Source organism: Astyanax mexicanus, chromosome 8, assembly GCF_023375975.1.
Source record: "Astyanax mexicanus isolate ESR-SI-001 chromosome 8, AstMex3_surface, whole genome shotgun sequence".
Taxonomy (NCBI): Eukaryota; Metazoa; Chordata; class Actinopteri; order Characiformes; family Acestrorhamphidae; genus Astyanax; species Astyanax mexicanus.
Window position 1 is genome coordinate 26098405 of NC_064415.1, and position 25976 is coordinate 26124380.

General features: G+C 35.8%; 3 protein-coding genes across 4 annotated transcripts; all 3 read right to left on the reverse strand.

Moving 5' to 3' along the window:
• Nucleotides 1-764: 764 nt before the first annotated feature.
• Nucleotides 765-5789, reverse strand: her8a (hairy-related 8a). Of its 2 annotated transcripts, XM_015605550.3 has the most exons (5): nucleotides 5661-5789; nucleotides 3281-3740; nucleotides 2962-3057; nucleotides 2750-2828; nucleotides 765-2115 (listed from the first exon to the last, which is right to left on the reverse strand). In XM_015605550.3, exons 2-5 carry the CDS (start codon nucleotides 3341-3343, stop codon nucleotides 1628-1630), a joined length of 726 nt encoding a protein of 241 aa, XP_015461036.1. In that variant the 5' UTR covers nucleotides 3344-3740; nucleotides 5661-5789; the 3' UTR covers nucleotides 765-1627. The 2 variants fall into 2 exon arrangements, with proteins under 2 accessions (XP_015461036.1, XP_007248223.1); XM_007248161.4 differs by lacking the exon at nucleotides 5661-5789 and having other exon boundaries at nucleotides 3281-4247.
• A 4985-nt stretch (nucleotides 5790-10774) lies between these two features.
• LOC103044133 (lysophosphatidic acid receptor 6) lies at nucleotides 10775-19110 on the reverse strand. Its single transcript, XM_007248136.4, has 2 exons — nucleotides 18731-19110; nucleotides 10775-11834 (listed from the first exon to the last, which is right to left on the reverse strand). The coding sequence occupies exon 2, from the start codon at nucleotides 11789-11791 to the stop codon at nucleotides 10808-10810; it is 984 nt and encodes a 327-aa protein (XP_007248198.3). The 5' UTR covers nucleotides 11792-11834; nucleotides 18731-19110; the 3' UTR covers nucleotides 10775-10807.
• A 115-nt stretch (nucleotides 19111-19225) lies between these two features.
• Nucleotides 19226-24518, reverse strand: tm4sf21b (transmembrane 4 L six family member 21b). Its single transcript, XM_022686427.2, has 5 exons — nucleotides 24145-24518; nucleotides 23636-23701; nucleotides 21279-21415; nucleotides 20917-21103; nucleotides 19226-19613 (listed from the first exon to the last, which is right to left on the reverse strand). The coding sequence occupies exons 1-5, from the start codon at nucleotides 24334-24336 to the stop codon at nucleotides 19608-19610; spliced, it is 588 nt and encodes a 195-aa protein (XP_022542148.2). The 5' UTR covers nucleotides 24337-24518; the 3' UTR covers nucleotides 19226-19607.
• Between the last annotated feature and the right edge of the window lie 1458 nt (nucleotides 24519-25976).

Consider the following 25976-nt stretch of genomic DNA (forward strand, 5'->3'; position numbering starts at 1 on the left):
TGAGGTCAGTATGTTGGATGATCACCACCCCTCCTCATCCACAACTCCCCAACCTATCCCGTTAGCATTGGAAAAGACATCATCATTCCAGAGAAAACAGGTAATCTGCTCCACAGCTCAATACTGATGGAGAATTAAACACCTCCAGCCCATGCTTGGTGCTAGGAATAGTAATAGATTGTTTAAGTTTATCTGCAATGTTCCTTCAGCAATACTTCTCTATAAGAGCTAGACAAGCTGTATGTCGGCAACTAGTGCGGCTTAAAGTAGCTGAATGCATTTAATAGAAATGGTGTCCACAAACATTTGAACATATAGTGAATGTTTTGTTTTTTAGGTCCAAATGTTACTTTATTTGATATTTAACAATTTTTGTATCCACCTGGCTATGGATCTGATCAGATTATGCATTTTTAATATCAAATAGATTCCAACACATACACCATTTATCCCAACATGCAACTATATTTGATACAAGAGCACAGATTAATGCTCAGCTCTTTTGAGGCATAAAAGTATGCCACACACAAGGAGTAACTGATATCCATTCATTTCCAAGCAATCTAAAACCACACAACACCATTAGTAAGCATTAAACATTCTTTGCACTATTCTATTCTTGACCAGTAGGTGGTAGCACCAGTTTGTTGCACAGGCTTTGGTACCAGTGAAGAGAGGCCTGCCTGTGGCCACCTGTTAATTTCTAAAATAAAATAAAATAAAATAAATTTAGTGGCAGTGATGAAGAATGAATTCAAACACAGTTTTATCAAAGAAATGAGTGATTTTATACATAAAGCTAGGACAGAAGATTAAACTACAATGAAACTCACAGTTTAGTTACATATCTCCAAATTGTATACATAGAAAAAACATGTAACATTTGATCAGTCTCATAAAAGACCGCCTTTTACTGACCAAAACCTTCACTATCCTCCACTAACTTCACAGGACAAAGAAGAACTTACGATTGATCTCAAAGAAATAAAGAACATCAGTTTCAACTGCTTCAATATGAGGTACCAGTTCCGTGTTTTTCTTGTAATATACAAGGATGAAGTACTTCAATAAAAAATCCTCCATCTTCTACTCCACTGTGTCCACGGTGGATCAGTGTGTACTGTTTAGTCTTACACTGAAGGAGGAAAACATCAATTATTTTGTAACAGAAAGTCTACACTACATGCATAATATAAAACATAAGGCCACACTAATCCTTGAAACAAAAGAAAGAAAAACATAAGAAAAAAAAGAAAGCATGCATACAAAGCTTGTTTCAAAACAAGTAAGCTAAGGAAAAGTACATTTCTTACAGGCTGATTAGGCGAGAAAGAACAATTCTCTTTCAGATGCACATTTCTATGTAAGCAACCTTGATGGTGGTTCTCTTTTGTTTTTCAAATCTCCAAACAAGCACACCCACCATAATAAATCAGGCACAGAAGAGTGCTTCAGACGATGCCACAAACCCCCCAGGGGGCTACTATTATTTGGTGACCCCTTGCGCTCCCTGAATGAAAAGTCCCAGCACTCAAACATCCCAGGAGATGAGGATGTAATGGACACTATTCGGGAGCGGTGGAAGCAGGGGGCGGGCGAGGCAAAGACGGGGGAGGGTTGGGCTCTCTCACCACGGCCTCCACATAGAGGGGTCACCTCCTGGGAAGAATGGGGGAAGGGCCACTTGCGCTGGAGGCTGAGGTGTGGGGGAGGGTGACCTGGGTGGGGAAGGCTGCTCCCGTGGCCTGACACCACCCCCCTCTCTCGGCAGGAGCACGCTGGGAGAACAGTGAGGGCTGATGGGTGAGGGAGGGGTCACTGGGGAGGAAGGGGGCTGTGGGTGTAGAGGGCGGGCCTGAAAAGAGAGAGAAAGAGGGGACTGGGTAGGGGAGGTGGGTACTCCACTGCTGGGGGGTGCAGAGCCAGCACTGGCACCACTCTCACCACTGATCTGGGGCAGAGACTTCAGCAGGTGGTTCAATAGACGGGCCCCCAGGGTTTTGTCCATGCCAGGGCAGTTCAGGAGTAAATTATGCACCTCATGCATGCACTGGATGTAGCCACTGCTGTAACGCTGGCGAGACTCAAAGGCCACGCTGGGACCTGGACTTCCAGCTGTAAAAAACAAAGAACAAATAGAAAACAAAAGATGAGTATTAAATAAAAAAGAGCATTCAAACCAAGCCTAATCATCTATATAATGGTTCTTTGGAGTAATGTAATTAAAGAACCATGGTTGATTCCAAAGAGACCCTTGTATTTTACCTTCTTAAAAAAAATGTAGATAAACAAAGTTGTGCAACATGACGTACATCTTTTTTCTGATATCTGATACCATACATTTAACTATTCCAAAATAATCATGCTCACTTGGTAATGAGAGCTCTAGATGTTCAGTGTTATTTAACTACTAATATTACATATAAACACATAAAAAACTATGTAGCTAAATATGATGTGATTTATCACAATAATTATAAATATCATCATATTACCCAGAGCTAACAGGTTCTTTAAGGTTCTGTATGAAATCTAAAGGGAACCCTTAATAGCATTAACAGGTTAAAAAAAAAGTTTTGCATCAATAAATATAACTATAAAAAATTAATACTTCAACTGTTCTGTGCATTGCATGGACTTACAAAAATATATACTGAAATGAAAAACCAATGAACAACTGCACCAAGTTGTAAACAAATGCTATCATCACAACTTCCGCCATTACTAGCAAAACATCTACAAAGCTTACCTGGTCCATTGCCCCTCTGAAGGCCCTCCATGTGTTGCACAGTTATCTCAAGAACATCTGCCTTCTCCAGCTTGGATTGCTAATTAAAGAAATACAGTTTGGAAAGATACCTTTTACAATGATTTATTCATTTTAGTGCACATACAAAACTTTGAATAATAGGGACATGCATTAATGTATGCTGGCTTGTTTGTTTGTTGTAGAGTACTTACATCCAAGCTGTAGGCATCCACCATAATTCCCTTCAGTTGTTCCAGGCTTGAATTGATGCGCTCTCTGCGTCTCTTCTCAATCAATGGTTTTCGAAGCTAAACAAGGAATGCAAACAAGAGTTTGAACTTGTTGAATATTATATTGTTAAGAAAAAGTTCGTAAAGGAATCTCTGTTTTAGAATGCAGTGGCTACATGTTGCAACAAATATTAAACATCCTGACACAACTGTAATAATCAGCTCTTTTCCTAAGTAATATCACTAATAAATCACTCAACAATGCAGTATTTTTACTGATTAGAAAGAAGACTCATATTACCTTTCGTTCCTCTTTGGCGTTGAAGTTCTTCTCTGGTCCATTGCTGAGATTTGAGGCAGTCATGGTTTAATGCCAAAGCTCTGAACCAAGAGCAAAAACTTTTTTCCCCACACGTTGAGGGTACAGTTTCACTCTATTCGCTCTTATTTTCCACTTTCCACAAACTTCGTGGCTGCAGTTTCGCTGGCTGGCAGGCGGGTGAAATAAGATGCTAGTGACCTCGTTTTTTAAAACGTGCAGCCACCGAAACCTCCCCTTCAAACCACCTCCCTTCGCAATTACCATGATAATGTACGGGGGCTTTCGGCAGCACACTTTCCCACAGTCTCAGGGGGAAACAGGAGAGACTGAGGACAAGCTGCAGTGCCCTGCTTCTCCCGGTGGGGGCGCCTTTACAGATGAGTCAACGCTACAGGTCATAACTTCAGTACAGTCAGTGCACAGTCCAACAAACAATGTACTGCAAACAAAATTACAGTCACACAATTCAGTCACACAATTAGAAAGCAAGTTGTTTAACCGCTTTATTTTCAAAAAATAAAAGACCAGTTAAAAATTAAGAGTTTCTTCTGATTTTACCAAATTGAACACCTCTGGAATATAATCAAGATGAAGATGGATGATCACAAGCCATCAAACCGAGCTGAACTGCTTGATTTTTTTGCACCAGGAGTGGCATAAAATTATCCAAAAAAGGTGTGTAAGACTGGTTGGTGATGGAGAGCATACCAAGATGCATGAAAACTGTGATTAAAAACCAGGGTTATTCCACCAAAATATTGATTTCTGAACTCTTAAAACTTGAATAGGAACTAGTATATTTCAGCCATTTTTCATTTTCTGCAAATAAATGCTCTAAATGACAATATTTTTATTTGGAATGTGGGAAAAAATGTTTTCCGTAGTTTATAAAATAAAACAATGTTAATAAAATGTTCATTTTATTCAAACATATACCTAGAAATAGTAACAGGCCGATTTACCTACTGTTTGTTGCTGAACTCCATGGTCCTCTGGCAATTTTATCACTGAGTAGAAGTGTGAAATATTTCTCAAAGATGTCCCCCTGAGAAACTAACCCCGTCCAGATAGGGTTTAAAGCACTGTTTTGATCTGTGCTGTGATCTTAATAGCTAGTTATGCTAGTTAGTTCGCTAGGTTAGCAAACCTAGCTAGCGTTAGCTAGTTGTTTCCTAAATTAATTAGCTAACAAATAGCTAGCTCACATATCTTAGTAAACCTCTCTTACTGTTAACAGACTCATTAAGAAGCACTAAGTAGTGATACTGTGAACAATTCTATCTAGGTTAGCTAGTTTATACTGTCTGAACAACAGGTGTACTCCTCCCCAGATCCTAATTAGCTTCTCTTTTGAAGGTTTATTTCAGAAAATACTAGAAACAAAAGGCTAACAGTGTAGTTAGCTGGAGGAGGAGGTTGGAGGAGGGTAATGCCTCAACACAGTAAAGAAACATCACTTCTTAAAGGAGAGACACCGGGGAACTCTCTCCTCTATTATCTGCCCGTTTATCCAGCCCCTGCTTGTGTCCAGGCGAGATACCCCTCGCTGCAGAACCACAAGTCCAGGGGGTGGGGCTGGATCTGATCCAACTCTTCCTACGTCGTGTTTTCATTGGTCTGAAGCAGATCGGACTCTTCCCCATCCGGTTTTACTCACTCGCCTTTCGGAGTCAAGTAAACAATCACGAACGTGAAAGTAAGTTCATAATAGACACATTTTCATTTTGCTAATGCTATTAATTAGTTTCGTTGGGTGATTTTACTTAATTGAAAATCTGATTGCTTCTGTTTGCGCGAAAAGATAAAAAATAAAATAAAGATAAAAAATGAAATAGTTAATATTTATATAGGAAATGTACAGCATTTTATTATGTTTGTAATCACAGACATGTTCCTTCTTTTAAATCTGTATTGTGTGATTTAAATGTGCTACATAGCAAATAACATTTTGATCTATAAACGGTAAAAGTCTTAAGGTTGGGTTCCAGGATTTATTTGATAAGATAAAATAAGTCCTGGTCGGGAAACGTAAGCGACACGTGTTAAGTTTAACGACGAATTGAAATGCGATGACTTAAAACCAATGAAAAGAAGATATGGGTGGTCAGGAGGTCAGGCTCCACCCCTTGGATCAGATCCAGCCCCACCCCCTGGACTTGTGGTTCTGCAGCGAGGGGTACTTGGTCCAGGCTGCCCCCCGCTCTCAGCCCTGAGCTGGGGGACGGACACACTCCAGTGAAGCGAGCTAACGCCTCTTTCTCCGCCGTAATGACCCGCAGTCAGCAGGATAATAGACAAGGTGCCAGAGCTTTAATGGTCATCTAAAGCGTTTAAACCCGAATTAGCTTTCCTTTCTCACCTTCCTCCGAAGATAGCCGCCTGAGCTGAGGGTTTTGAAGGCTGCAGCACCCTGAAAAAGAGCTGGGCCTAACTAAATAGGTCGCACCAGCGGTGAGCTACCCCCACAATCTAGTCAAACTGCGTAACATTTAGGCCTGATTTACTCATGTGGTAAAAACAGAGCTAAAAATATAACTACATGTAGATCAAAAACGCCTGTACACAAAAACCCACAGCACTGTGGGAAAAGTATTCAAATATTGAGTAAATGTAGGTTCTATGGAAGACTTTAATAATTTGTGCCAATATCTCAAAATATACAGCTCTGGATTAAATAAAAAGACCACTTGAGTTTCTGAATCAGTTTCTCTGTGTTTTCTGTTTATAGGTATATGTATGAGTAAAATGAACATTGTTGTTTTATTCTATTAATTACGGACAACATTTCTTCCAAATTCCAAATAAAAATATTGTCATTTAGAGCATTTATTTGCAGAAAATGAGAAATGGCTGAAATACCAAAAAAGATGCAGAGCTTTCAGACCTCAAATAATGCAAAGAAAACAAGTTCATATTCATAAAGTTTCAAGAGTTTAGAAATCAGTATTTGGTGGAATAACCCTGTTTTTGATCACAGTTTTTTTGCATCTTGGCATGTTTACTCCACCAGTCTTACACACTGTTTTTGGATACCTTTATGCCACTCCTGTTTCAAAAAGTCAAGCAGGTTTGATGGCTTGAGATCATCCATTTTTCCTCCTGATTATATTCCAGAGGTTTTCAATTTAGTAAAATCAGAGAAACACGTAATTTTTAACTGGTCTCTTTTTTTTCACAGAGCTTTATACCTAAATATTTAACTATTTCATATGGAAGCACATTCCCACTACTTGGGAAAAATAAGGGTCCTCCAAGTCACAATTATTAAGTATTATCTCATAATTATAACTTAGTATTTCATAATTATGACTTAGCATCTCATAATTGTTACCTAATATCTCATAATTGTGACCTAGTATCTCATAATTATGACTTAATATCTCATAATTATGACTTAGTATCTCATAATTATGACTTACTATCTCATAATTGTAACTTAGTATCTCATAATTATGACCTTTATTCTGTATATTCTGTATATTTTAAGATAAAAGTTTCAGAAAATACACATTATTTAAATCAATCATATTTTGGAAATACACAGGGGGAGTGCTAATTAAAATGACATTAATCGACTTAAAATAAAGTCAACAGATGAAAATGATAAAATTATTTTTTCTAAATAAAGAAACTGAGATTTAATTAACAAGAAAAACTGCAATAGCAATAGAAATACATAACAGAATGAACTTAATAAAAACAGGAGATAAAAAATATATTAAGTCTTTTTAATAAACAAAAAAAGTCAGTAATGTAACTTAACTTCTAACATGTTGCAACCAGCTAATTTTACATTTCTACACACACTCTGTATGTATTTAAATCATTATGTGATTTTAATGCATATGCAAATTTATGTGATTACCTTTGTGACTGCAGATATGAGCTGATCACTGTTAATCAAACCATTCTTTGATCTGTATCATATTTTAACATACATACTAGTTTTCTAAATGTGAAGCAACTGTTTCTTTAAGGCACACATTAACAATATGCTTTACTTGCTTGCAGACTCATCCACTTATCATGCAATCTTCACACACTTCTGTGCTGACAGAAACCTTCACATGTTAACATGTGTGAACTTCAGCCTTTTGATATAGACTTTTGGTAAGCAGACAAGATGCTATCTCACATGACCTATTTTCAAAAATATGCTATGTGACAGACAGAGAGACTTACCTCATTTACCTTTTTTGGAGCATGTTTAATTAATCATTTTTATACATTTTTATTAAGTAAACCTTTTTTAGACAAACATACACATTTTTTTGTATGTTTTGTGTGGCATTCCCTGGACATCATGAGAAACAGCTGACATACTTCTCTAAAGGACATGTATAACTGCTGAGATAACTTGCATTTGGTAAATAATTAGCTTCCTGACAACTAGTAAGGTGATAGTCATTTGCAATGTTAAATTACAGCATTTCGTCTAAATACATTTTACAATATACAATGCCCTCCAAACATATTGGAACAGTGAGGCCAACCCCTTTATATCTGCTGTACACTGAAAACATTTGACATTCAAAGATAAATATGATACAAGATAAAAATCACCAGTTCAGGTTTTATTTCCAGGCATTTACATCTGGATCTGATACAAAGTATAGAAGATAAAACCTTTTATCTGAAATCGCCCAATATTCTTGTGAGCAAAAGTATTGTAAAATAAATAGTGCTAAATGTCTAGAAGAATAACCAACATGAAAACCAGAGAGCTGTCTATAAGTAAAAAAATAATCAGAGCCATTGTACAAATGTTGGCCATAGCCAGAATATTCTGAAGAAGAAAGTCATGACTGGTGTACTAAGTAACAGAGAGTGAACCGGCATATTAATTAAATTAATTACATTTAGAACATTAAAACAACAAAGCAATTCAGTGCTGAATAGTACTGTCACGTTTCTTACCACAGTCCAAACACATGCCGTCAGGTGAATTGGAGATGCTGAAAATCTCCCATCTGTGTGTGTGTGTGTTTTTCGGTCCATCCTCCGCTTTGAGATTTTTCTTGAGGGTTTTTTGTTGCTTGCATGGGAATCATAGCGTGATTATAAATTTCTTTTTATAAAATATATAAAAATTCTTAACAACATATTCTGACGGGTCCTGTGGGACTCCCACGGGAGTGCAGACCTCTACTGTAAAGAACCCTAAAACAACTGTTAGTGACATGAGCCACAACCTCCAGATGGGCAGTAGTGGAGGTACCACAATCTTTACCAATGTAATGAAAATCTAAAGTTGGGGGAAACAAAGATCATGATTCCAAACATACAAGCTCATCGGTCATGAATTGAGCTTGCATGGCCTCTTCTGGGACGGGCTCATGCATTTTTATTGATATACAATGAATTTCAGAAATCTACAGAAGCATTTTGTCTCTCAGTTTAAAGAAAGATGCACCCAAACTCACTGTTAGGTCATTTACCATGCAACAAAATAATTACTCAAAACACTTTGCCTCCAAAAGCATCACAAAAGAAGAACGTAATAGGTTAATGATGTTAATCGGTCACATTTGTGATGCAATTTCTTTAAAAAAAATAATTTGCAACTAAATATTAAGTCTTATTAATTTTACTTTACATTTGCTCATAAGACAAATGGCTGGGTTCAGATGAAAGGTGTTATCTTCTGAACTGTGTGTCAGGTCCAGAGGTAAATACCTGGAAATTAAAAAAAAAATAAATTTATAATTCTTAAAAAATAGTAAAATGTAACATTTGCTATGAGCGTAACAGAAAAGTTAAAGGGACTCATTCTGTTGATATGATGGTTGGAGGCTGCCGGATGTGGTTATAGGGTAGGAAGAAGGAAAGTGTGGCAGAACTGACAGGAAAGAATCTAAGCAAAATAATTTTTTTGATAACATATTGCATGGTGCACGTTTTACTTATATATTACTTATATATTTACTTTTAATTTAACACTTTGTTAGTGTTTTGATGTTTTGCAAGGTTTCAAGTATGTTTTAACCTTGCAACCTGGCAATCCAAAACCACATGGCAGAACGTTGTGGTAATTTACCATCATGCCACAAAAACACACTAACTTACTATTATTAGCTTAGAGAAACAGGCTGCAAGTACTGTTCAAGCTTTGAAGTATGACTTGTTACTTGCAGTAAGGACACTAAATCTGAATATATCAAGCAATAAGTCAACACAAGTAAATACGGACAGACATTTTTTTTGTTTATTACAAAGATATTTTATTTTACATATGTTGACATTTAAAGATTGGTTGTCTATGATCATATATGGTTGTACATGACACATAAACATACTACATATGTCCAATGTCCTATTTTACATAAACTGGTAAATTAAAGAAAAAAAGCCATATATGGGGAAAAAAAAGTTTAAAAAGGGTGCACAATATACAGCTTGACCGATATGCTTTTAAATGATTTCAGCATATTCACAATAATAGCAACTAAGGACAAATGACCAGATTTTTATTGTTGTTTCCATGTTTTTTAAATGGAATGTGTTTTTAATGTACATCATTTGGCAATAAGGAAATCATAGAACAACGGCTTTTACTGATTCATATGGCCAAATCATTCTTCTCATCATACAGACTCTAGTTCATTTTCATGCTTTATGTGATTTATTTAGGCAGACTACTGTAACCAGTTTCAGTTTATTCTGTTATATTGAATATATATATATATATATATATATATATATATATATATATATATATATATATATATATATATATATGTATATATATATATATATAATGTGTGTGTGTGTGTGTGTGTGTGTGAACTGCACTAAAATATGCACTACTCCAAGACACAGAACCTCCTTCTTGTATTTACTTTCTTGCTCTGCTCTGCCAGGTCTGACCAGTGAGTGCAGATAATTTTTTTTTATTATGTGTTCACTGTGTAAAAACAAACCAAACCAAGTTTTTGCTGGTAAACTTTTCAAGTTTATAAACATGTTATCTGATTTAGACCAGAGCAAATTGACAGACACCCTCAGATCAGACCTTCAGTCTAGTTCATCTGACTGTGCTTCAAAAAATTTCAACCCTAAAAAGGTAACTAATGCTGCTGAGAAGTTTGATCTGCAATTGCTATTTGCTTAGCTTTTTGCTGACTGTGGTTTGACATATCATGTCTGATGTTAAATAGATAGTGTGCACAGCATGCTAATGTGGTCATTAAACACTGCCTAATGGTCCTTACTGCATTCTCCTTATGAATCATCCCCCACTGAGTCAAACTAAGATGTTCAAAATGCACACATGGTATCAGCGGAAATTGAGCTGAACTGTAATACAGGTTACAGCACTTGTTGTCGTGTCTTGTATAGTAATGTACAAAAAACAACAAAAAACGTGTTCGTGTTTTCTTCATTTTTACATTATACTGCATGTTTTTGAATGTCCTAAGCAATATTTGCTTTCAAACGCAGTCAAAAACTTCACACAGCAGGACAGAATAAATGTGAGAGTTACTGGAATGGTTTAATAGTATTCTCTTAGGTGTTGAGAGGAGCTCTGGAACGGTTGTTGCCATCAGAGCTATGACTGTTCAAGGGCCACAACCTCCAAACCACATCCATGTCGACTTTTTTGCGGAACGTCTCTGTGGTGAAGTAGTAAGTCAATGGGTCCAGAGAGGCATTCAGGCAAGCGATCATCAGACTGTATTGGTAGGCTGAGATCACAGGGCAAGGAATTTCTTTTACACGGTTTTTGTAGGAGTGAATCATCCCCAGTATGACATGATACGGCAGAAAACAGACTAGGAAGATGACCAGGTTAGTGCTGACCATCTTCTGGATCTTGCTGCTGTTAACCAAGCTGTCTGTCTGGGCTGCGGTGCTTTTGTTGATGGCCCGAACGAGCCCCCAGGAGCAGACGATCATGATGACCAGCGGGATCCCATACCCTATGACTAAAGAGGAGATGAGGGCAGCTGTCTGTGTGGCATAGAGTGGAAAACTTCTAAAACATTGCCCTGTTTCATTTCTTAAATGTCCTCCACCCAGGTAAACAGGCAGGCTGGCTCCTAAGCTTAAAATCCAAATTCCTACACACACCAGGGGTGCCTTTTTACGAGCTTCTTGAATTCGGGATGACATGGGGAAGCACACGGCTAAACAGCGGTCAAGGCAAACACAGGTGAGCAGGAAGATGCTTCCATACATGTTGGCCAACAATATAAGCCCAGCAATGTCACAGATCCTCTGTGCTGGACTTTTGAAACTGTGATAGTAGATCCTGAACGGCAGAGTGCAAACCAGGAAAAGGTCCGCTACAGCAAGGTTGGTCATGTACACAGTGGTGTGTGAGCGTGACTTGGTTTGGCAGAAGAACACTACAATCGCCATAAGGTTGAGGATGAGCCCAGCAATGAAAACAAGAGAGTACACCGCGACAAAAATGATATCTTTATGTTCTTTTGTAATGTTGTAACAGAATTTAGCTCTGCTGTCAGCGTCGGCCACAGGGTTCTGCATGGTTTCCCTTTTTGGATGATCTGTAGGTTCAGCTTTGAGTTGTCTGAAACGAAAAACAGAAACGTGCAGATTAACACAGGATGTTAGCATCGCAAACCAGTGCAAGTTTTCACATATTCACATCACATTCTCAGTCATCAGCGCTAAAATTAGTGTACATTTCTTGCACCTTCTATGTCTTTGAAAAGGAATGGGGTTCTGTGGAAAAACCCTTCACTACATTGTTTTTCTTGCAAGGTCACATGTCAATGTGGTGAAACATATGGTGTGATTGCATGATGTTACATAATGTCAGGAATGCTGTAGAATGGTTTGAAAAACGTGCTTGGTGTCCTCCTTAAAAACAGCAAACAGTATTTTTTGATTGGTGTGCCACATTTGCATTAGATGATAAATTGGTTTTTCACTTGTTTCTAAAGACATCTTGATTATACTCAAATGTCCAGTCAGCTTGATGTGCTTTGGCCTTAGCATTTTTATGTGGTGTGTGATAGACTTAAACGTATAGTCAGAGTTGGTTTTCATTTCCTCCAAAGGATTATGATGTATAGTTTTATTTTAGGCATATCACACCTTACTATGCAACAACAAAAGCTCTTGCTTGTATTGCTATATATATATTTTGTTGTTTAGGATCAGATTTATTAGATGGAGTCATAATAAAACTATAAATCTGTTGCATATTAATATGTAAGTGTGTATGTATATATATATATATATATATATATATATATATATATATATATATATATATATATTCTTTTACAGTTATTAGAGAAATGCAGGATCAGCGATGCAAATAGGTTTAAGTAGGTTTTAACTGTAAGAGCAGTGCGAGTAGGCAGTAATATTCAGAATACAAAAAATAACATTTGCAGTAGAATAAATATCGAAGTATTATGCAAGTATGTGTAATACAGTAATAGGCTTGGCAAATAGGCTAGTTATTTAATTCATTCATTCATTCATTCATTCATTAATTACTTACTTAATTAATTAAGAATGCAGATAAGTGGCAGTGCCGTGTTAATTATAGTATGTATGCAGCGTTCAGCAGGATGACAGCCTCAGGAAATAAGCTCTTCCTGAGCCTGCTTGAGCACCTGCCAGATGGGGGGAGGATAATAAGTCCATGACGTGGATGAGAACCGTCCTTTATAAGGTTTCTCACCCTACCCAGCAAGTTTTTGTTGTAAGTGTCCGGAATGGTAACTGATAACTGGGTCTCTATAATGTGTTGGGCCATTTTCACCACCCACTGGAGTGCTTTGTGGTCAGCAGCCTGCATTTTCTCTACCATACAGAGATGCAGTTGGTGAGTGTGCTCTCAATGTAACAGCAGTAAAAGTTCACCAGGATCCTGGAAGACAGGTGAACTTTCGTCACCTGGTGTTTAATAAAATAGCTATTTGTCCACTCCCACACACTGTAATTGCACTTTGGGCGCACGTTTCCACAGATATCCACGTAAACACAACAGCAAGTGGAAATGGAGGAGCTACTGAACTTCGTGGAACGCCGGTGTTCATGGTGGGGAATGAGGAGGAGACTGGTGTCTGTTGGTCAGTCAGGAAGTCTAAAATATATTGGCGTTGGGATGTACTTACAGTAGAACATGGAACACATATCAGTTCTACATTTCTAGATATTGGGACAGGGAATCAAATGTCTGTAAAAGGAACTTGGTATAAAATAGCATTTTAGAGCATCAGAGTATTTCATAGGCAATAATTTACATATTTTACAAATTGCTGAAAAATATTTAACAAGCCATATGTCAACACAATCCAGAATCGATACCATCTTTTCTGGGCCAAAGAAAAGATGGTTTTAATTTTAATTAAAACCATTAAAACCATGAATTGAGTACAAATTGAAATCTCCATGGCATTGTATTGTACATGGACATGGACATGTAAAGACTATATATATAAAGACATATTGTGTGTGTTGATTTATTAACTAAAATTGATTTATTATCTAAAAGTTTTTCATGTGTTGCCTCAGACAGGATGGCTTCATTTCTTGGTGGTTGGTAGATTTACACCTGCCAGATGTGTGACATGAAAGAAATACTGTCTTAATCTCACACTTTCTACCTTGCTGACAGAATAATATTGAAATAAAAGAGTTTGTTCACTGTAATGGTATTTCATTGCCCGTCAGCCACTGCTTACTAAAAATCTTTAGACACTGAACACCTGTAAATTAGAGCTACAATCTACCACACTGAAATGAGATTAAATCTAAAAACTCAACTCTAACTGATGAGTTACCCGTCATCAATAATGGAGCTTACATCTTTCAGCTGCAGGTTAATACCATTTTAGATGATTAGTGATATTACATTCTGTTCGTCTTTGAATTTTTAAAACAGTAGCACTCTTGAATTTATAATTAGCTTATCTTCTCCTCTTTGTGGCTCCCAATCAGCTGGAGTATATAGTTTAGAATAGTTTAAAATAGGTTTGGACCTGCCTACATTTTGATATGTAGAGGTACAGGTCTATTAGACTCCTCAGATCAGTAGAGGCAGATCTATTAACAGTACCTAAAACCAGAACCAAACATGGTGAGTCAGCTTTAAGTAATTATGCTGTAGTCAACTGGAATAAACTCCCAGAAGCTGTGAGATCAGATTCTTTTAAAACAGGCTTAATATGTATCTACTTATTTGCAAACCGGAACTGTTTAACGTGCTGTACTCCTGCACATTTTTGTACTTTTGTATTTATTTATTATATTTAAATTCTTATTAATTTCTATTTTTCTTAAAATTATTCTGCATTATGTCTTACGTCTTTTTGTATTGCCCTATGATTGGCCTCTGTGTATGAAAGGTGCTATACAAATAATGAAACTTGCCTTGCCATCTGTAAGTATAGAAATAAGCGCTGCGGGCTGATGAAGTTCTTTTCGTCACAGTCGGCAAATGTACATTTGAGGGACAAAAGAACAGAAAAAAACAGCACCTCGTCTGTAAGGCAACTGAAAAGCGTGGAGGTGGATCTCTTATTACTTGTTTTGTGTTGTTGCCAGTAGCAGTAGCAGTACCACAAAATATCTGCAAATCCTGGATGCAAATGTCAAACCATCTGTTAAAAGGCTGAAGCTGAAAAGAGGATGGCTCCTACAAGTAGATATTTATTCAAAACATACCTCAACTGTTCCTTTAAAGTTAGTGAGGTGTTTTTATTATTCAGTAAAATTTTACAGTGATATATACAGACCACTTAAGAGACCACTTAAAAGTGAAGAGTTTCTTTGATTTAACCAAACTAAAAACCTTTGGAATATAATCAAGAGGAAGATAAATTATATTGGATAAAAGCTGAAAAAACTGTGATTAAAAACCAGGGTTATTCCACCAAATATTGATTTCTGACCTCTTAAAACTTTATGAATATGAACTTGTTTTCTTTGCATTATTTGAGATCTGAAAGCTCTGCATCTTTTTTGTTATTCCAGCCATTTCTCATTTTCTGCAAATAAATGCTCTCAATAATTCTTTTTTTTTTTTTTTTTTTGGAAGAAATGTTGTCCGTAGTGTATAGAACAAAGCAACAATTTTTATTTTACTCAAACATAAACCTATAAATAGCAAAATCAGAGAAACTGATGTGGTCTCTTCATTTTTTCCAGAGTTGTATACTACATTTATGTGAACATATCTGCTTTTTAACACAATTTGGGAGCAGTGGTGAGTCGAATTGAATTAACTTACAAAAAGCTGACTTTTAGCTATAGTGTTTGGTCAGAGTTGTTCATTTTTAAGTGGGAGTGTCATATAGACAGTGTAAAGCCACAGTCACATGCACACACTGTAAAGAATGAATTTCTCCTTGAAAAGTGAACAGCACGTGCACAAGATTCTCAAAGTGAATGCAGACAATGGCCAAAATATTTGGCAGGTGTTTTTTTTTTTATTTACAAAATGCAACCTGTAAATTTGTCAAATCCACAGTCTATAAAATGAACCCAATTAAAATATTGTCCAAAAATCAGACACTATACAGTAGGTGTGAAGTTTAGTATTTAAATAGTATTTAGGAGTTTATTTCTTGCAAAACACCAGAACTTTGATTTGATTATTAGGTTAGTGAGTTTTCTTATATTTTTAAAAATACTCCAGCTACAGCTCAGCAACAAAACCTAACAAAGAGGAGATAAATGAGTAGCACCAAGTGGAACTGAAAACATCTGGAGTGGAATGAAACTCTCTTACTCTTACTTTAGTGGGTTCAGGTTCATGTCGTTGTCATAACATAATTGTCATAACATAAATGTCAAATAGAAACACATGTCATTATTACATTTAATACAGAGTATATCAATATATAAAGAGTTTTAACAGGTTATATCACTGTTAACTCTTATTTCATTTTTGATAGTTACTTAAATATATATATATATATATATATATCTTTTTAGTCTTAACATAACAATTAAACTTAACTAGAACTTCTAATTAAATGAATGGGTTTCAGAATGCTCTTCACATTTCCTTGAAATAAACACTGATGAAAACTTAACTGGAACATAGATCTGTGCATGCAATATGACCCAAAAATATTGCAGAAGTGAGAAAAGAAATCTTAACGTCTGCGCCAAAAATGTTTGGATGTTATTATGAAGTTCTGACTCTGTAAGATGCCCACACACTTTTGCACAGACCACACTAATTATTATATATTTTTTTTTATTTAGAAAGATTCAGTTGTATTGAATTGCAAGTGTTTAAACTACAGTGGCTAAGTAACCTTCTTCTCAATTTAAATATATATTTATAAATATATATATTTCATAAGACTGTATATATTCTGTCCAACAAATATTTATTACTTTTTTATTACTTTTTGAGCCAGTGTAAACCTAGCAGTTGTTCTTTATATTGTAAAAAAAACTGACCAAAACTGAAAACATCTGGTGTGGTGTGGAATGAAACTCTCTTACTCTTACTTTAGTAGGTTCAGGTTTATGTTATAAACATTTGAGATTCATCATTAATTTATCATAAAACAGGAACACAAAATTTGAAAATTATATTTGAAAATGATAACGCTAAATACAGTTTATCACAGTTTTAACTTCTATTTAAATTGATACTATTAAATTAAAACACATAATTTTAGTCATAACGTAATTAAGTGAATAGTTTAATAAAATCTGTCTTCCTGTGCTGATTTTTTTTCTTATTTTCTGTAACACATTCAAGAACAAAACATGTTTTTTTTATTTAGAAATTAGAAAAAAATCTACATTTTCAGAAGATTTTTTGATAAAAAAAAAACAATTTGTAAATTTGAGGAAACCGGAACATGATCCTAAACCTAAACCTACATCAAATCTACCATTTACTACCTGAAAAAAATGGCAATTTCAGAATGGTCCTCACAATTACCTACAAGATAACCCAGAATATGTCAGCCCTTAAGATCTTCTTCAAAGAAAGAAATTCAGGTACAACAAAAACTAGAAGCTGTCATTTTTCCTTTAATGTAACTGAATTGTATCCACAAATAATTGGAGACAGCAATATATTATAAAAGTTCTTATGAGTTTATAAGGAATAATCTAAATTATATTAGTTTTTTTAGCAGAACAGCATAATGACTGAGAGACAATCTGGAGCATTTTGGAATTAAATTTACAGAGAATTTCTTTAAAGATGGTTGGAAAGAAAAATTAAATGACAAGAAATACATGCTGTCATTTTTCTTTATTGTTATAAAATTGTGTTCACAATCGGTTGGTGAAGGCAACACATGATAAAGGTTCCCTTGAGTTGTTTTAATAGTAATAGTAATTGTCATATCTAGAGAACGCCTACAGTCTTGTGTATTTTTTGATTTTGTGATAATGATGTTTATGTCAGTTTTACATTTGATACATTTTTTGTTCTTTTTTTAAAAACCTTACATTTTCTTTCCATGCGTGACCTATTTTTTATTTATTTTTTTACCACTTACCTCTTACCTCTCAATACCTCTTACACTTTTTTTCACGTCACCCACAGACCCATCTAAGCCACAGTTGCTGGTTCATAACTCTCAGTGAAACTGCAGTCGTTCACTGCTGCTCTGGTAGAACTGTTCCACTGACTGTGTTGTGGTAATACAGTGTGAAAAGGTCATTGCAAAGTCTTTCTTAATTTGAACATTTTCTGCGTGCTCAGACCTCGCTCAAGAGCACAATTCGTGTGGCAACTTCCTTAAACACTTCCTTCAGACCCTTGTACAGTTACTTAATGTGTACTTGGAGTTTTCAGAACAACGTTAGAAGTAAATGTTTTTTTTGACACATTTGCACCAATAATTACAGAAGAAACTTTTCTTGTACTGGTGTACTGAGATATTATAGTACTTTAACAGATTTAGCTTGATCACGTTTTTGCATGTATTAAATTGTGTCAATTTAAACCTTTTATACTATATCTGAAAATAGAATCTGTAATACAATGTAGGTGATAAAACAGGCTAGTGATAAAAGCACAGTAAGGTGCATTTTTTTAAATACACTGCAAAAATTATCAGGAAAAGTTAGGAAACGTAAAATTGTAAACTAAGTGTGCAGCTGTATTGAGTGAACTGGTGTTCTATGCTTTAAAACTTTCTCTCAGTATCTGATTCAGTCAACATATTGACTACAGTCAATGTTTATTTGCATTTTTAATTGCAGTACTTAATTCAGTCCTTCTGGCATCATTTTTTATTAATAATTTACTTTATATTTATTTAATTATTTTCTTATAATCCACACAGAATAACAGCCTACGACTATATTTAAACATTATGGGACACTTTCCCAGACAGGGCTTAAGTCTAGTCTTGAGCTGCACAGCATTCTGAATAGAGAATTTCCACTGGGTCAGCAAAACTGACCCAAAGTGTAGCAGATTAATCCCACAGCCCCCAAAAACTGACACATAATGACACTTACCTCTAGAATATTCTGAAGAATTAGTTCTGGTTAATTCCACAGGCTTTAAAGTTGTTTACATCGCTCGCTCATTTCCCTTAATGCGTTGGATAGAGAAAAACTGTGTCTGTGTCTACCCAGGAAACCGTCGCAGTAGCACAAAGTACAGCCTGTCTGCTCTTTTCTTTCACTCTGACTTTACGGAAAGCTTCCTTTTCTGCTTAAAAAAAAGCCACTGTCAACTCTGTTCCAATCCACATAAATTCTCACGCAAGGAAACACGCCTGTCATGCAAGTGGCACTCTGTTAACGTGACCTGAAACTAAAACAGGGGCATTCAGATTCAGATCACTTGGAATGTACCTACTGAAGCTCTTGAAAGACACAGACAAGTAAATTTGAAAGTTGTGGGTGTTGCCATCTGGATCCCACACATAGTGTGTGAAGCCACATTTTTGTTCAAAGTGCAGAAACACAGAATACACATATGAGTAAATGGAGCCTAGGTAAGGGGCATAAGTTCATGATAAAATTTTTATTTACAAAATGCAACCCGTAAATATCCATGTTTAATATCCATTTTCAGAAAACAAACTTATTTGAACAATTTTAGGACACATTTAAACTGTATGCAGATTAGTATTAAAAAAATATTATTTATGTCATACAAAAACACACTCTGTTACAAGGCTATCATCACTGGGTCAGAATGTGTTGCTGGTACAAAAATGATAAATTATTAATATTTTTTAAATGAATCATATCATATCATTTTGTTGAGTATCCTGGTGATTCTTCAGCAATGCCAATAATGTTGCCACATTGGCTGGTGTTTGAAAAGGTACTATGCTAATAGTTGGGGTCTTCCTTGTGATCAACTTCTTCCTCTGAATACATATTAGACCTGCAGACACACACATAGTTGGATAGTCAGGTTAATAAAGAATACTCCAATTAAACACAATGATAACCTTCTCTCTTAAAAAAAAATTTGCTTGTGTTTTACAGAAATACTGTTGCAGATGCATTGATGCAATTAGCAACCATAACCACTGTGTGGTAAACTTTTTACATGACTCATATGATTCACATGATTCCATTCGGTATTCTGGGGCAGTAGTGATGATGACCTGGTTGTGGGTTCGATACACAGGTTCATTAAGCCGTCACTTTTGGGCCTTGACACCCACTGCTCCCCGGGTGACTCACCACCACTCCAGGCATGCTTTCTCACTGTGTATCACTGTCTGCTTTTGCTTGTTAGTGGGTATGTGTGTTAGGGGTGTAAGAAAATATTGATATTGAATTGTATCACAATGAGTTTTGCCATACTGTATCAATTTGATGGCAGACTGTGATTAGGTTTATGTTGTATTTAAACCCTGATTTATAGCAGTGTACTCTGTCATTAGATTGCACTGTTACAATTGCATAAATATTAACCTTTTTTTTTCAAACTTTATAAACATGATAAAATTTGACCTCTAGTCAAACCCATTTAACCCAGGATCAATTTTATAAAGAAACTGTCATAGTAAAAAAAAACTCAACAAATTTATAAAGTCTAAATAAAAAGTTTAAAAAGTTTAAAAAGTTTACTTCTTATGCAATTGTAACAGTGGGTTTAAATTGTAAATTTGGGTTTAAATACAACACAAAGCAAACTAGTGTCTCTTATTGCCAAATAACCATAAACTCTCTTCCTCAGTAACTGCTGTGTTTGTGCATGTTTGTTCTATATGTTACAGTATGTTACACATCTCTGCAACTTATCATCACTATAACATCTCATTGTATCGTATCAGTACTGCACTGTCCTGTCTGTTGTTTTGTCTCGTCTGTTGTATTTATTCTAGTGTTATAGTTTTATGTTGCACTATCATTACACCTTGCACTTTATGTCTGTCTATTGTTGCACCATGGAACGTAATTTTGTAACACTTTGTACCTGTACTCAGATGTAATGACAATAAAAGCCTCTTGAGTTGAGTGTTGGTCAGTTCATACTATGGCGCCCAGAGAGCAGTGGGTGTTACGTTCCTTACATAAAGGCCCAAAAGTGGCAGCTTAGTGATTCCATGTTTTTGTCCAACTCAATTCTATGGTTGTTTTTCATTCTGAACTGCAATAGTCAGATCAATTTAGCAACTGAAACCAGTCGCTAATGACAACAGTAATAATACTGCTTCATAACAATGTTCACTCACCGATTTGCTATTGCAGGTACCGCAGAGGCAGCCGAAGAGACCATTGACCATCTGGAAACCACAGAGCAGCAGTTCTACACAGGAAGCGATAAGCAGAGTGCTGAAGAGGCCAATGTTAAACTCAACCACGTTTTCAGGCTGAGTGCAAATGTTCCACGTGTCAGGATTCTGCAGGTAGTTCGCCGTACTGTACAAAAAAGAAAGCAGGTGAGTTTTCACCCTTTTTAAAAGTCAGAGAAGAACCACTCTTAGTTCCCTAAAGAAACTTTCAGTGGCTAATTTTCTTAAAAAAAAAAACTAGTTGAAACAGTTCAGGTCACAGGTGACACACTTTAAGAACAGAACAGGATAATCTCACGTACCCATTTTCGAATGGTCTTCCCCAGATGCCATTAGCAGTACTGCAAACAGGTCCTTTAGCCATCCCTGCTGCAGCCACACCCAGGCTGTATAAACCTCCGGCCACACCAATCGCAGCAAAGATGATAGACAAGAACATCTGAAGCGCAAAGTACAAAACAGGCTGTTAATAGGAAGCTCATGTGCACACCTAAACGCACCTCAGGAAAGACATACATGGAACAGCCATGGAACAGTATTTAGTATAGTATTTAGATGTGATTTCTGCCAGAAATCACATTTTTTGTGATTGTTTGTTTGCTCGGACAATTCTATCCAGTCACGTGCTGCCGGTCACGATCATTACCACCAACTGTGCTGTCCACTGTCTGTGGTAATGCCTTCTATTAAGTATTCCCAGTAAACATGTGACACTGTGGTTCAAATGTTAAATGCCTGAACAATTTTGAAAATGGGATGTCCCATTTATCTGGCACAAGATACGAGACCTTGTTCGAAGTCATGATAATTTATAATAATTTGTCATAAACATGCTGGCCAATATTCAACCTAATTCACAAGATAACACCTCACACGCTTATACACGCTTAGATGGGTATATAAGCCATACCCTTAGGTAACAAACACATACTGAACAATGTAAATGTTTCTAATCAATGACTTTTAGCATATCAGGGGACAATTCAGATTTAATAAAGCCATAGTAATTAAGGGGTTTGCCAAAAATATTCATAACCAGAAATATTTAATACATTTTAACATGTGCAAAAGTATCAGACTGTACTGTGAAGCAGTTTCATGACCACATGTGGCCTGTTAACTAATTTTTTGTTGACAAATTACAGTGATTCTTGGAGGTGAGTCTGGAGTTCATTCCAGTTGTTTGTTAGCAAAATATAAATTATAATTTAGGCTAAAAAAGAAACAAAACGTAACTAACAGAGAGATAGCCAAACAATGATCCGTGGCCAAATTAATAATAGGTATATTTTTAATAAGATGGGCATTTAAGTGGGAGACATTGAAAAAACACAAAATTTTTTCACACACAGTCAAAAACTCTGGTCAAGTCAAGATACCGCCTGAGTGGTTGAGGAGTTATTGTCAGAAGTTACCATCGTGAGAAGCTGAAAGTAAAGGGGGGTTTACTTCAAGATGCAAATGACTGATAATACTCAAATAAGAAAAACTTGAGAAAGACTGCAATAAACCTTCTAAAAAATAACAACAAATAAAAACAAGGTTAACTTCAGTATAGAGAAGGATCTCCATGTCTCAAAGGGATATCACATCGATTACTATTGTTTATGCAACAAGTCAAAGATTCATTACTGAACACATCAGTGTTCGCCATCAGTGTTTGTTCTTCACATTTCCTGTTATAATGATGCAATAATACTACTGGAGTGAGTGGCATGCAGTGTCCGGTACAAACATGCTGTAGATTGTATTATGTTTATATATATATATATATATATATATATATATATATATATATATATATTTCCTATATACTTGCATTTTATGCTTGTCAATGCTTTCTAATAGTTATTCTTGTTGTCTAACATGTACACAGTCTTGTTCAGCTGTACACTCCAGCCTGTGTAGTGAGTGTAGTGAATGACAAAAAAAGAGTTCACACTGACTATGATCTGTTAAACATGGTAGAGACACTGATGCATGAGGACCTACAGTATGCCAGCCAGTGGTATGCCAGCCAGGGTCACTGGTGAGTATAGATAGACATAGCAAGTATGAATCAAGCCGATGGAATGTTCTTAAATGTCAGACTCAGTCACCCGACCTCAACATTTGTTGAACTAGTTTTTGATGTGTTGAACGCAAAACTAAAGACAGAAGGAAGTCACAAACAGCAGCAGTAAATGCGTGGCAGATCAGCTCAGGGGAGAGTAGTTATTTAGAGAAGTTCATGGATCACTGACTGCAATGTATTTGCATTTAGGTATTAAAGAGGATTCATATATCTCTCGTTGTGCATCTTTAGTATTGTGAATATACAGGATCTGGATAAGGGCAGACCACATAAAAAACAATAATTTAAAACACAAACAATAAAAATCTGATCCACACAGCATTCAGACTTCAGCGATACAATCCAGACACTAATCACACGAAGTGACCAGTTTTTAACAGGGTTTTAGATTTATTTATTCAAATGAGGTATATATTTATACACTAAGGATAAAAATGATTAAGCAATTTCTAAAAAGGTATTTCACTCTTTTTCAAATTTCAATAACTCCATTAAGGTACATTTAAAAACAGAGTATTCAGTGATGTCAATGTGAAATATGACCCAACATTTCTGAAAAGCATTTTGTTTTAATACAAAACTCACTCCGCAGCGGTTTGCGCAGCAGCCCTGTTTCCCCGTCAGGTGGATGTGAATAGCTGGAATCAGTACCTGCAAATAATAAAAAAAAAAACACAGGGCATTTCACTCCTATGTTGTTACTGAAGTAGAATTTACAGGACTCCTCTGAACATGTACGAATTATTTTAAAAACTTACAAATTTCAGCAGATTCCTAACAGATTTAGTATTGAGGTTAGTATAAAAAGTTTAATAATACAGTTATGGAGTAGGTTCCGGTTAATAATCAGTTAAAACACTTTAGGACTATGTTCTGGTTTAAAGTTACAGCAAAAAATCAGAGTTAAATATAAATTTTAGAGGTTTAAAGAGGAAATTTAATGTGATATATACTGTTAATACTGAATATACTGACCGTTACTAAATTTTCATTTATGATTAATATAAACATCTGCATAGAAAAATAAAGCTTTAACCAAAAATACACCAAAAAGAGAAACAGAAAGTTTATGTGATTATTTGATTAGAACTCACCATGATGCCACCGCCAAGCACCCCTCCCATGTATTTGACTTCAGTTGTGAGACGAGGGTTTTCTTCTGTGTCTTTCTCTGCAAACTCCACACTCCAGCCAGGAAAGAATAGCAAAATGTTGCAAATAATTGACAGTAATGCCAGAGGATAGAGCGTAATGCCTATAAACTTAGAGCACTTTCCCGTACACATTGTTACACAAATATAGTCACACACAAACAAAAGTAAGAGAGTAATGAAAAAGTTTCAACTCTGTAACTCAAAACCGTGTGGTAAAAGAGTTTTCAGCAGTAAATCCCGTTTTATCTTTAGCTGCTCAGATCTAACGGACGTTGCCGTTGAACAGACAAGACCAAAGTGCAGAAATTCTGTTGATCCATGAGCTAATATATGGCGGAGGGGGAAAGCAAACGATAACACGATAGCACACCCAGCAATCAACCCACCATGTGAATAAAAAGGGTACATCCTTATCTCAAATGCCATACGTTTATCAAAAGCAATGACTAAAGAGGTAATCCAGATAAGAGAAAAGATGAAATGAAGATTGCAGAGTGTAAATGTTTTTTTAAGCAGTCAGATCAAAGGACAAAAAGCTAACTATCTGACAATATTTCCAATCTAAAAAATATATAAAAATATTTTTTATAAGTTATCTGATTGGAAGAGGAATGAGTATGAACAGTGTACTGCCTAATTACATATGTGATGCTTCATATATTTTAAGTCTTTAATATTTATCTATCTACAATGTAGTAAATAATTAAACAAAGATTTAAGATTTAAATAAAGAACAAATATTATTGAGATTGTGTGTCCAAACTTTTGACTGGCACTAATACTGATCACTTATAATATTAACATCAACTCCTTGTTTTTACACTCACTGTCCATTTGATCAGCTCAACAGTGTGTATCACTGCAGTGACCGTGATAATGGTGTTGGTGTGTTACTAGTTGCATGAGTGGATCGGGCACGGCAGTGCTGCTGGAGTTTTTAGACATCTCAGCGATCTGTGGACAGCGTTCTGTGACTACTGATAAAAAACAAGAGCATGACCAACACAAAGAGTGCAGCATCAAATGTGCCTCTGTCCCAAACTTTACACTTATAAGATGGAACAGTTGGGTAGATAGGAGTGTCTAATAGACTGAAGGACAGTAAGTAAACACAGTGTTTAAAATCTCCAGCAGCACTGCTGTAGCTGATTCACTCATACCAGGTGGTCCTGTAGGGTCCTGACCATTGAAGAACAGGGTAAAAGAACAATAATAAAGTATACAGAGGAACAGATACAGAAATACAGCCTGTAATTATATAACTATAGACTTATAATTATAGAATTATAGAAAATGACTGTAAAAACAAGGAGGTGGTGTTCAAATTATGGTTGATTAGTGCATATAAATGAATAGCTTAATTAATAGGTATAAAAGGACAAAGGAACAGGTCTAGTAGCTTAGTGTTATTTCAACCAAACCCATGAAACAATCTATATACGGTATGTTTGGATGTTTGGACACACCACCTATCTATCATTCAATGTGTTTTCTTTCTTTTTATGTTCTTTAAATTGTAAAGTTTATATTGAAGTCATTAAACTGTACAAGAACACATGTTGAAATATTTTTTTAACAAAAAAATTTTAAACACACCAGAATATGTTTTACACTTTAGATGCTTAACTTTGGTGACAGATTTGCCCACTTCTGGTATTTGCTCAGTGTCTTCATGAGGTAGAGTCACCTGAAATAGTTTCTCAGCATCTTAAAGGAGTTCCTGAAGGTGCTGAACAATAGTTGCTGCTTTTTCTTCATGCTGTGAAGCTCCA

What these genes read in the sequence shown, in the direction of transcription:
- LOC103044133 (XM_007248136.4), bottom strand. Translation starts at nt 11,791, where the DNA reads ATGCAGAACCCTGTGGCCGACGCTGACAGCAGAGCTAAATTCTGTTAC.
- tm4sf21b (XM_022686427.2), bottom strand. Translation starts at nt 24,336, where the DNA reads ATGTGTACGGGAAAGTGCTCTAAGTTTATAGGCATTACGCTCTATCCT. An exon ending in TGCTTGGCGGTGGCATCATG is followed by an intron (nt 23,702 to 24,144) that starts GTGAGTTCTAAT and finishes TATTATTTGCAG; the next exon opens with GTACTGATTCCAGCTATTCA. An exon ending in GGAAGACCATTCGAAAATGG is followed by an intron (nt 21,104 to 21,278) that starts GTACGTGAGATT and finishes TTTTTTGTACAG; the next exon opens with TACGGCGAACTACCTGCAGA.
- her8a (XM_015605550.3), bottom strand. Translation starts at nt 3,343, where the DNA reads ATGACTGCCTCAAATCTCAGCAATGGACCAGAGAAGAACTTCAACGCC. An exon ending in ACGCCAAAGAGGAACGAAAG is followed by an intron (nt 3,058 to 3,280) that starts GTAATATGAGTC and finishes TTCCTTGTTTAG; the next exon opens with CTTCGAAAACCATTGATTGA. An exon ending in TGGATGCCTACAGCTTGGAT is followed by an intron (nt 2,829 to 2,961) that starts GTAAGTACTCTA and finishes TTCTTTAATTAG; the next exon opens with CAATCCAAGCTGGAGAAGGC.